This window comes from Drosophila guanche, unplaced genomic scaffold, assembly GCF_900245975.1.
Source record: "Drosophila guanche unplaced genomic scaffold, DGUA_6, whole genome shotgun sequence".
Classification (NCBI taxonomy): Eukaryota; Metazoa; Arthropoda; class Insecta; order Diptera; family Drosophilidae; genus Drosophila; species Drosophila guanche.
This window is the reverse complement of record NW_022995759.1, coordinates 360,057-372,566: the sequence shown is the minus strand read 5'-3', so window position 1 is coordinate 372,566 and position 12,510 is coordinate 360,057. Positions and strand designations below refer to the sequence as shown.

The following is a 12,510-nucleotide window of genomic DNA, read 5'->3' as shown; positions in this document are numbered from 1 at the left end:
TAAGAACAAATTAGTAGGCTTTGGCTATCTCGCTAAATGAATAAACATTTGTGTACATTTGTATGCTTTGAAGCCCAATTAGGCTCAAGATCCTTAATGGCCTGAGTCCTAGTCGATCCGTTATAAAGAATTGCTTAATTTAGCAAGACAATTATTTTAAAGTAATTACAAAGTTTCGTTGTAGATCAACGTCGCACCATTCTGCAACGCAGTAATATCGATTTTGAAAAGTGACAAGCCTGGTAAATACACCTATAAACATATATAATATACATACATATGTATGTTAAGATACAGAAAATCAAATGCATACAAACTCGTAAATATTGCAAAGCGGAATAACATATTTACATACAAAACTAGTACATGATTTGTTTCACTTACTACTTAAATATGTATGTTATACAACTATTTATCTCTAAATACATATACCCTTTAAGAGGGTTTTACATATGTATGTATATGCTCGGACAACCTGTTTGAAGATACTCCAATTAGGACATTCAAATACCAACATTGCACCATAGAATGATTGTTGGATTGCTGGTGCAAGACGCTCGACGCAGAAAATAATGTACATTCGAATAATTAAGAAGGGACTAATAAATCAGTAATCACTGTGAAAAATCAAATCCACCCTAAGGACTGTAATAAAAACGCCCTTTAAAAATCTTTAATGCTTGGGAGCATAGCATTGATATCATCCAGCGCCCTTTCATCTCATTTTTCATATTTCATTTAATAGCAGTTGCCGGAGTGACCTGGCCGTAGTTGACGGCCAGTTCTGATCTAGAGTTTGCATAATGTATGCACTTTGGTCTAAGCTGCTACCTTCTGTACGGAAAAAAACAAACCAGAGTAAAAGCATATCGGTGTAATTGTACATACACATACATATGTACATTTGGCTGAGCCAAAGGATATATTTTTGTAACTTTAAATAAAACCTCATTTGATTGTCCTTTGTAAGATTGCAGTATTGATGCTTTTATTTTTAAATTTGTTGAGGTTGTTACCGAAATGCATTTAGTTCGATAACCTTAATATAACCATCATTCAATTAAACAAAAATTATTAACCTTATCTGAACTTCCAGACTTTTACCAATCCACTATGAGTAAGAAGCCCGAATTTTTCCATGAATGTAATTTTTGTTGGGTAAATTATTTAAATGCGACTTATGTTTTATGATTCCTAAATATCAAGATAAAACGAGAAGATACGAGTGAGTCGCTTCTTAAGCGTCCCAGGATCTTTTATACCCGGTACTCAGTACTACATCTGTACCTTAGCGGTTTTTTTCTTCAAATTTTACATTTTTCTACTTATGTCATCTACATCTACAACACTTCTTACTCCAACACACTCTTTTAGCTCGCCACCCTCCCCTAGAGCCCAACACTGCAGAGTCAGGGCAGAGACGTGTCAGAGGCAGAGCCGGCATACTGCAGAAGCAGAGTGTGAATGAGAGAATGTGGAAAAACAAATATAAGCTGATGGACGGGGTGGGTTTAGCCACTGCAAATTAATTTCCTCATTCTGGTTATAATCATGATCCAATCGGATCACCCAATTTGGTGATCTGATAGATAGATCACCCACTTTGATGATCTGATAGATATGGTCATTCCCTAAGGAATGGCGTTTTTAGTTTTCTTTTATCTTCAAAATTGTAGATTTGGGAGGTTTCTCGCCTTTTGCGGTGGCGGAAGGGGGCTTGGCTCATTTTTGAAATTCTCTTGTAACAGTGTGAGCATACAGAAGTCTGGACGCAAAATTTGGTGGATCTAGCCTTTATAGTCTCTGAGATCCAGGCGCTCAACAAGACGGCGGACATACAGACATTGCTCTATCGACTCGGCTATTGATGCTGATCAAGAATATTTATACTTCTTGGGGTCGGAAACGTTTCCTTCTGTGCAAATACAATATTCACTATTTACCGGGTATAATAAAAACATCTTTCTATGTGCTGACCGACGGTTCCCCACACATTAAACTTACAATTTGAAATCAATTATGTAGTTTTTTACCTATCCAGAAGAGAAGAGAGAGGGAGAGAGAGCAAGATTAAAAAAAAAGGTATACAAATGTTGGCTCAGCCTAAGTACATAATTTACAGAATTAAAGACGAATACTTTGCGCCGAATGAGTCTATTTCAGTGCATTTGAGACCCTATTCTTGCTTTGTTTATTTTGTTTAAGTTCAAATCAGTATTTCATAGTTTCAAATAATTAATTATGTATATTATTTACAGTAAAATATATTTTACAATACGATTAACTATAATCAAGAACTACTTTAAACAGTTTTTTATTTCTATAATTTATATGATGTCACCAGAGTGTACGTGTACCCGAAAATTAAGGAATTATTTTGGTGACGGAATAGGACTTGTCCTCGACACTGTGTCACTATACACAAAAGTATACGTAAACATAAGATATAAATAAAAGAAAAAATTATGATTAAACCCTTCCACTGGATGTGCTTGAAGGCAATGCGTTCTTTTGCATCTCTGCACTTAGGGTTGAGCTACATTACGTTGCACGCCTAGTTGTGCACTACGGCCGAGGAATGTTGCATGCTTCTCTCAAATTCTTCCAAAGTAAGGGTTTGATACATATTTAAAAGTGGCAATTTTCCGGCAGAAGCTCTGGCAAGAAGCTCTGGAGAAAACCACTGAGTCAATTGATTATTTGTTGGTGATGGCAACCGATCGTCTCTGTGGTAATTACTTTTGATTACGCTTCCAGATTCCCCGATGTCGACACCACCTAAATATAAATAAGGCAAGTTAACAACAAATATAGCATAAAGACAGTCCCTTTTATACCTGTAACTGACGATGATATCTGTGATCCGTGAATTACTCTGTGTCTGAGTGGTTGGTGTGAGTGCTGCTGCAGTTGCAGGTAATGGTGGTGTTGCAATTGCGAGATTCCGTCAGAATATGGAATATTCTGATTCATATTTTCAGAGTTTAAAACTGCATCTGTTGGCTGTATAGGCTTAAACCTTTGCTGGTGATGATGCTGTTGTAGCTCTGCTCTAGATCCAAATGGCACTTGCGTCAGTTGATGCGGAACAGTGTTCAGACTTCCCTTTAGTATGGGACGGCCTAAAAGTACAATAAGTGTGCAAAAGTTGGCTTCCTTAGCTTATGGACTGTCCAAAACTCCAAACTACTCCACCAAATTTACCAAATGATTTTCCTTGTGTCAATTGAACCGCACCTTGATCCCACTTCATCGGTTGCTGATTACGAGACTGTTGCAGTTTTGGGGACATTTGTGGGCTGTTTGGACTAATGGAATAGTTTCCTCCACCTAGTATCATGCGTGGTTGAACAGACATTGTCTGCGGTTCGTTTCCAATTGGATTTGGGGCAAGCAACTTGGTGTTAGTGTTCTGTGGGTGCATTTGGTATTGCTGGAGTGCCTGATTGTGAGGCGTATCCTTATCAGCTGTCATCTTCCGTAGCACAGACGTAGGCGTAAACGCAAGTGGAGTGGGTGAACTGCTGTGCCGAATGTGCTGACTAATTCCATGGGTGTTCGAGCTTTGTGGGAATAGATCTGCAAATTTAACAATAGGGAATTAATAGTAATATACAGGAATAGATAGACATTACATACCCTCAGAATAGGTCTGATGTTGCGGCTGAACTTGATGAAACGATAAGTGAGCCAAGCTGTGGTGATCCATCTCGTTCGGATGTGCTTGCTTATAAGCTAGAGAATTTCTCCTGCTATTTGCGCATTCTCGAAGAACGGTTGCAATGACTTCTTTTGTGTGAGTCACTGTGTTGGGGTTGCCCAACTCTTTCTCCAGAAACTCAACTGAAACATCTCCTCGACCAACGCCTTAAATCAGGCCAATTTACCAATAAGCAAGTGCACAATAATTACAACAAAATATATTTAAATTGTCTTACTTTGAATTAAATGATGAACTTCCATTCGCTTCTGTGCCAGTAACATATTTGACGGGTGGACACCCTGGATTGGGTGGTGGTGTAGATGTTGCTGCACCATGGCCTCATTTATCCTCTTTGGAATGCAGTCATTATGCTTAAAGCGGTGTTGAATTAACTCCAAGTCATCTTCCTTCATTTGAGGACTGTGATCCCGAAACATATTCTGTTGGGGATCGATTAAATAAGGCCGATTTACATTTTGACTGGCAGTATTCGAACTATTTATCATATGATAAACGTCATTTCCCGACTGATGCTGGTTGCTTTGGGATCCCAATTGCTGCAGGAGCTTCCTGAAAGCCTCTGTATCCCTGGCCACCGGCTTTTCTACTTGAGCTTGCTGACCCCCATAGGCAACTGATATTGGGGTCGTGTACTCGGAACGTAGGTCCACTTTAGTCATTTGTGCTTCCAAGTCCTTAACACTGGGTATATCTGAAATAAAAAATGTAGTGTTTTAGCGAACGATAATTTTAATGTATGTATGTTGAAGACTCACCGTGAGTTTCTTGTGATCCTTTCTCCCGAAGTGCCGATGACTCATTATTATTTGCAGCTTCTTTAGGTCGAAACCACCTGCTAAAGCGGGACGTCCCTTTCGTTTCATCCTGTTCAACGCCGTCATTACTCTACGTTAATTTAAAATTAAAATATGTTCATATGTATTTCTTTTTATGGTTATAGAATATATTGGTAGAGTAAGAGAAACCCCCAATCTTTCTCCTATGCTCCCTTTGATGCAAGTATGTACATGTACAAGCATACAGACAAATGTATATACATACATAGCTACTGAACTGCTCGTCAGCATACATTTTGGTTGTCCTGAAAGAGTTCTTGAAGAAGTGTAAATTGCAAAACATTTAGAACATTTTTATACCCGGTACTCAAAGAGTAAATAGGATGTATGTAAGGCAGAGAAGGAAACGTTTCCGACCCCATTAAGTAAATATATTCTTGATAAGCATCAATAGCCGAGCCGAAATAGTAATTTCTGTCCGTCCGTCCGTCCTGTTGAGCGCCTAGATCTCAGAGACCATAAAAGCTAGAGTCTCCAAATGTTGCATCCGGATGGCTGTATGCCCACACTAATAGATAGGCCATTCCCTACGGAATGGCGTTTTTAGTTTTCTTTTATCCTTAAGGGAGTTTGGGAGGTAATCGCCCTTTTGCGGGGGCGGAAGGGGCGTGGCTCATTTTTTAAATACACTTGTAACAGTGTGAGCATACAGAAGTCTGGACGCAAAATTTGGTGGCTCTAGCTTTTATGGTCTGTGAGATCCAGGCGCTCAACAAGACGGACGGACGGACGGACAGACAGACATGGCTCAATCGACGCGGCTATTGATGTTGATCAAGAATATATATACTTTATGGGGTCGGAAACGTTTCCTTCTGTGTGTTACATACTTTGTGCACAAATATAATATACCCTATTTACTCTTCGAGTACCGGGCATAAAAACTACAAGGCACAGATGTACTACTGAGTACTGGGAATAAAAGTTGTGACGCGTAAGAAGTGTCTCACACGTCCCTTCTCGTTAAAACTATAAATGCCATTTATTAAAAAAACAAGTAATCAGTAATTTAGAGTCAGATCTGAAAGGTTTAAAAAATTAATATGTTTTTTGTTGATTTACATGTATAGATTCCGCTATGTTTTCCTCATTAAGTTAACGATTCTAAAAACTTAAATCTACCAACTATGTTCACTTTAAAAACAAGGAGGGAAGTGTAAGACGCTTCTTACGCGTCACAACTTTTATACCCGGTATAGTAGTACATCCGTACCTTAGAAGTTATTTTAAAATTTTACTATTATTATATTTTACATATTATATTTTACATTTTTTCTACATGTGTCATCTAAAGCTACATCTACATCACTTCTCACGCCAACACGCTCTTGTATCTCGCACACCTCCCCTAGAGCCGCACACTGCTCGAAGCAGCGCGCTATGTTCCCAATGACCACTTTTGTTGGCCAAAAGATAATTTTTAAAAGTTAAAACCAAGACGCGGTTTTTGGAGTTCTGTATTAGAAAAAGATTGACCATCAAAGTTGCGTACCAGAAAGTTTTATAGATGGCGCCACCTTCGCAATATCTGCTGTGAAACCTAGCGGTCATTATTGCACAGCATTTGCAGTGAAAAAGTACAAATATGCTGTTTTAAATTTCTCATAAATTGAAAAATACGATTAACTGATCCAATTTTTTTGATGCATTTTAATCAGTAGGGTTTTTACTACGTGTTTTGTAATGTGAACAGTATCTAGTAGTTGGCGATGTCTTCGTAATTGTATGTTTAAGTGAGTCCTTCCATATGTGATAGTTCGTAGTAAAGACTAATTTATGAAAAAGGTTTTTTAATAGAGTGCTACCTAGTCCCTCCTTAAAACCTATTGTGTGCCGTAGAGCAATAAATGATTGTTGAAATGTATATAGTCAGAAATGCCACATTTGACCACAACTCTTACAATTTGCATTCATAGATCATAACCTCAAATGAGAAATTTCAATGTTTTTTTGGCGTTTGGAACACAATATAGAAGAAAATTGTGTTTGGGCTAAAGTTTGATATCCATGTTTTATAATGAAAACTTTCAAAAAATTCGATTGTCTTGGATTTTTCAGTTGTTTTAACTCGTGCGACGATTTTTGTTTATAGAATCTTGCACTGCTAAATATTTTTTTTGCTTCTAACATTTTGAGAAAAAAAGTCAAAACTGATTTTTCCTTAAAAAAAACGGATGAAAATATCTTATTTCGTTCCCGAGTTATTAATTTAGAAAAAAAGTGGTCATTGGGACCAGCGACTACATTACATTTTTTCTTCATCTGTCATCTACATCTACAAGACTTCTCACGCCAACACGCTCCTTTAGCTCGCCTCCCTTCCCAAGAGGCAGAGGCCGCACACTGCAGAAGCAGAGTGTGAATGAGAGAATGTGAAAAAAAAACAACTAAACGATAGACTATGTCTATCAGATCGCCGAATTAAGATTATATTTTATCATTATTATAGAAAGAATGAAGAAATTAATTTGCAGTGGCTAAACCCACATTCTCTCAAGAGAGTTTCAAGGCGAGCTAAAAGATCGTTTTGTCGTAAGAAGTGTGAGAAAAAATTTACAATTGGAAAAAAAACCGCTAAGGTTCAGATGTAGTACTAAGTACCGGGTAGGGTACCCCACCAATACAATATACCCTATCTACTCTTCGAGTACCGGGTATAAAAATACAAGGTACAGATGACTGAGTACCAGGTATAAGAGTTGTGACGCGTAAGAAACGGTTTAATTTAATTGCCAACATGGAAAAGACTATAGGATATGGTCATATTTACCATAAGGGTAGGGTCCAAAGGGTGCATGTTCAGAAAAGCATCGAAGTTGAATTCACCCTCGGAGTTTGAGGTACATGGTAAACGGCCTGGTTGCTGAAAGTTTTTGTTTTGTTTTGCCGGTTCCAGTGGAGGCTGAATGAAATTGGATTCACTTTCATTAGTGTCTTTGATGTCGTCCTTGATCTTCCTTTCAATTATGCTCAGGCTGGATATACTGCTGCTTCTTGAGGCGGACCCGTCGATCACAGTTGGTTCAGCTGGCGGAAATCGATTCGACTTGTCATCAAGCTTCGAGCGCTCAACGCTGTGTTCGTGATCGTCGAATCCATGCAAATCGATTGTCTCCAGCTGGGAGGTCGGACCAGCGCTGAACCACTCGGGTTCTTCGTGTCTGTCATGCTGATGGTACATGCTTGAGCGCTTTCCCCGACCATGGATACCTCCAGAGTCCTTGTTTGATGACCGGCGACTGCTCATCCCTTGCCTGTCGACAGATCTTTTGTTGTCGTATAGAAAACGCCTATCTCCTATATTCTCAGTAATTCGATCGCTATGTCTTCCGCTAAATGTCCGCGGGCGCTGATGGTTCTGGCTCTGATTTTGTTGGTTAATACTTCCATTTCCATTCTGAGATCTTTCCTTCTCCTTCTGCTCAATATCAGATGATGCGTTTTGTTGACCTTTGAATTCCCAATTATCGGCTCTTGGCAAAAGTCGGCCGCTTCCAATGCGCCTCTCCTGGCGAGTCGTCGAAAACGTTGGTGAAGATGCCAGAGATTGGTCATGATCTTGTTGGACATTTTTTGAACTTCTTTCACTGCTCTCCCCCACCCATGCACTGCCCTTCTTGACGGGGGAACTCATGCCTTTACCCATGCTTTGGCTATGTGTAGGAGTGGAGGCATGATCTAGTCCTATAGTTGCATTTTCTCCGACTGAAACTTCGTCAGAATTGCTGCTTATCGGATCATTGTTTTCCGTACCATTACCGCAATTGACTGTAGCGAAACGTCGTTTGGCAAATGCCGGCATTAAATGCGATGAAGATATGCTTCTATGATCAATGATAGACGATTTCAACGTTGCACCACCTAGAACGCTTTGCGTAGATTGTGTATCTTTGTCCTTGTCCTCGATACACATTGAGTGGGAATCGCTGGGCGCAAAGCGCTGATAATAGTTATTAGCGCGCTCCCGATTTCGCATCGCTCGCCTCGAGCTTATTAATCCATTATTGGAGCTGCTCAAACTGGAGTTATCCGTCTCGGGCGAAAGGCTAATTTTATTTGGATTTGCATAGTTGCTGGAGGCATTGGCGCTAGCGTTTACTTTCCAAAAATGTAAAGTTTGTAGTTCAATTCGATGAGCACATTGAGGGCGCTGGCGACTACTTCCTTCATAACGAAGTGCCAACAAATCTGCTCTTGAGTACCTGAAAAACACGGGTGCAATAAAATATTTTTTAATAAAACATATATGCATGTTTTTACATAGTTATGTGCAAGGACCTGAAAACTGGTACAAATATTAATTAGTTTCACGAACACGGGAAACTGCTTTCACCAGACGTGAACATTAATGTACATATACACGTAAGCATATCATATGTCCATTTCGATTTCATAATTACATGTTTAGGTAAATAAATGAATATTATAAAAGTGAATACATTTTTAAATATGTAATGCACGTGAGCTTGAAGTTAAACTTAATAACCATATGATAAATAGAATTATAGTAATGGTAAAATAAATACCGCTTACCTCGCTTGATCTTTTTTTATATCCATTTTTTACGATAACGATTAGTCGTATTTTTATCAGGTTATACTATCTAAATTACTGATTTTCTTTTGAAAAACGCTATCCGCATTACTTTCAAAACCACAAGAGTACTATATAATTACAAAAACGCGCTTATGTATCCCAGCGAACAAAAATGCATATACGTATATACATACATATATACATACTCATGTATGCACATAAGTTAGAAGCATCTGCCTACTATGCAACAAGCCTGTTTTTGAATAATAGAATACAATACAATATTAAAAGTTTAATAAAAACAAGAAAAATACACACAGTGACATATGATCGATTTGAACCGATTAATTTAAATAAATATTCTCCAGAATTAGCTGATTTTTTTGGAAAATCACGACAAACTATAGATGGACTTAGTGGACGTCGTGAAAATGATCGATAAAAGATTGGAATCCCATTACTTGTCTTGGATTTAGGAACATGGGAAAGAAACGAAGACTTATTGTGCCTGACTAAGAAAATTGGCAATCTCGGAAGAAGGGTGGGTACTCTTAAAATTTTTGAGGCATATATTTACATTGACACCATCTAACAAATTGTAACCAGTGCCATGGCGATTGTATTGTTTTAAAACTGCCATTGGGATTCTGTTAGGTGCAAATTAGAATATACATAAAAAATGAATTTATTTATATCTATCTATATTTCCGATCCACATCTGTCTTCTACCAAACTGACATAGAAATTTAAGAAGCTCTGTTTAAAATTTCAATTGGCTTCTCGTATTTTTCAATTTAAAAAATTACAAATGTTTGATTTAAAATATTTCTAGAGGCGAACCATTGCCGGCTATCGCAAATCTAAAAAAGTTGCGAGTTGACTTTCTCAGGTTTTAGCAACTGGCCGTGCTGGAGGTGGTGGGGATAGTCACTACTAGTCTAATTTCTACATTCTGCCTATAATAAAGAGCTGATCTACTCCAGGTTCTGTAATATGTCATATTCCTTGTTCGATATTTTGGATATATGTATGTATCTGGAATGTCCGCTGAAAATACACCATCTATTTTCTAAGGGCGTATGTTGTCGACTAACTAAATAAAAATGTATGCATGGGGTAATCCAGATTTTTTTTTCCCGATTACACGTAGTAATTTTATAATGAATGCCATTAAAGAATGCCATTAAGACAAATCATCCTGTATGTATTCTTGCATAGTCGGATCCGATTGGACTATTATTATAGCCAAAATAAAGAAATTAATTTGCAATGGCTACACCCACCTTGTCCCGCAGCTTTTGTTGTTTTTTTCAAATTGTCTCATTCACAATCTGCTTCTGCTGCCTCTGCCGCGAGTCTGCAGTGTGTGGGTCTAGGGAACGGCGGTGAGCTAACGGAGCGTGTTGGTGTGAGAAGTGTTGTAGATGTACATGACAGATGATGAAAAAATTTAAAATTTGACAAAACACCGCTAAGGTGTAGATGTGGTACTGAGTGCCGGGTATAAAAGTTGTGACGCGTAAGAAGCGTCTCACATGTCCCTTCTCGTTTTTTATTTATTTTTATGGAGATTAGTTTATTACTTCACTTTCATAACTTCCTCTTATTGGATTGACTGCAAAATATGTTACAACTAAAATGTTCAACAAAAAAAAATGTCATTGGAATGTTACGTAGGGTTAGGGTGTTTTAAGTAAATGTAAAATGTAGTAAAATGTAGAAGCAGCAGCACAGTTCTTCCAAGGAGTTTAGACTTGCCTGCAATTTGCAAGCGATTTGTTGCGATCTTGTCCCTAAAAATGTATTAATGTTATTAAAACTTTAGAGTTTAAACGGGCAGCACAGATATTGCAAGTGTATTTTTTTTTTAATTTCACCTTGTTTTCATATAACTAATTTGCTGTTAAAGAACACTTTTGACTGTTTAATGTGAATGTTTATGTTATGTTAATTTTTAAATAGGTCGCCAAACAATTACACTACCCAACATGATTTTTCCTCAAGGAGCCCTTTTCATTAAATATATTTGGCTTAAAAATGGTCTGATGACAATGTTATTTTTTTTTCTATAGCATACCTTTTTTTTACGAATCTTTAAAATATGTTATAATTTTTTAGAGGTAGCATTTTGTTTTTTCACATAAATTAAGTTTTTTAGATATGGTTGTAAAGAACTTTGTTTATCTAAAAAGCTGACTGATGCAGCTAAAAAGTGGAAATTGGTTAACAAAACCCAAAGAAATTAAGGAAAGAAATGAACCCTCCAAAAAAATTACGTTTTGGAGGGTTGCGCGCCAAACTGCCAGAGTATATCATATCGCAGTACTGAACGAAGTACTGAAGTACGACAAATACTGAAATTAAAAAAAAAAAAAAATTATGTCGGTATATACGAAAAAATAGGGGTTTTAGGACTGATCGAGAATTTTTAGCTCGGGCGTCTCTCCATTGATTTTAATGAGCAATATCTTAAACGACGCACAAAAAAAAAAGTGGACACATGACTTTCCCGAGTTTTTTAAGTCAAAATTTCAACAACAAAAAATACTTCACAAAAATCAACATTTTCGCATTTCAAAGTTTAATTATACAATTTACTTATTGTTTAAACAAACAGATTGTAAATATAAAGAGAGAGAGAAACAAAATTTAATATTTTTCAAACTATAAGCTAAACCACAAATTGTTTACGTACACTTTATAGATGCATTCATCAGCTGGCTAAGTTCAATACAACCAGACGTAAGATACTTACGTTACTTACGTTTAGAACTACCTCTAAAACACGGTTAAAAAAAAATACCAGACCTTAAAAATTCTTTAAAAAAAAGTTCTGGCCTAAAATAAAAACCATAATTGTTTAAAAAATGTAGAGTCTATCAAAAAAAGTTGGTTTGGTTCGAAGCGGAAAAAAAATTGGATTTTGTCGAGTGTATGCTGGCGAATGACTTCGTACGGAGAAAAAAAAATACATTTAAACGAGGCGGAATGTTATAAGACGCTGGAAAGCGTCACAATTTTTATACCCGGTACATACAAGCCGACAAGCCCACTGCAAATTCGCTTAGCTCGTTTGCCAATCCCCACATTTCAGATATGACATAAATACTTACTTCCTTAATATAAAATTGAAAATAAACAAGAAGGGACGTGTGAGACGCTTCCTACGCGTCACAGCTTTTATATCCGGTACTCAGTACTACCTTAGTATCTGTACCTTAGCGGTTTTTATACCCAGTACTCGAAGAGTAAATAGGGTATATTGTATTTGTACCTTAGCGGTTATATTTCAAATTTTAAATTTTTTTTTCTCATCTGTCATCTGCATCTACAGCACTTCTCACGCCAACACGCTCCGTTAGCTCGCCCGGCCTTCCCTAGACCTACACACTTCAAACTCACGGCAGAGGCAGC

General features: G+C 37.5%; 1 protein-coding gene across 1 annotated transcript; it reads right to left on the bottom strand.

Moving 5' to 3' along the window:
• Positions 1 to 2,248: 2,248 nt before the first annotated feature.
• LOC117590595 (protein cup) lies at positions 2,249 to 9,492 on the bottom strand. The gene is made up of 8 exons (XM_034283355.1): positions 9,094 to 9,492; positions 7,331 to 8,762; positions 4,480 to 4,609; positions 3,939 to 4,415; positions 3,640 to 3,867; positions 3,205 to 3,579; positions 2,838 to 3,122; positions 2,249 to 2,778 (listed from the first exon to the last, which is right to left on the bottom strand). The coding sequence occupies exons 1-8, from the start codon at positions 9,117 to 9,119 to the stop codon at positions 2,555 to 2,557; spliced, it is 3,177 nt and encodes a 1,058-aa protein (XP_034139246.1). The 5' UTR covers positions 9,120 to 9,492; the 3' UTR covers positions 2,249 to 2,554.
• Between the last annotated feature and the right edge of the window lie 3,018 nt (positions 9,493 to 12,510).

Bases quoted from the DNA above. Each gene is read 5' to 3' on its own strand.
- LOC117590595 (XM_034283355.1), bottom strand. From the start codon at position 9,119: ATGGATATAAAAAAAGATCAAGCGAG. The intron at 3,580-3,639 runs GTATGTAATGTC...TTAAATTTGCAG, and splicing joins ACATCAGACCTATTCTGAGG to ATCTATTCCCACAAAGCTCG. The intron at 3,123-3,204 runs GTAAATTTGGTG...TTGTACTTTTAG, and splicing joins GACACAAGGAAAATCATTTG to GCCGTCCCATACTAAAGGGA.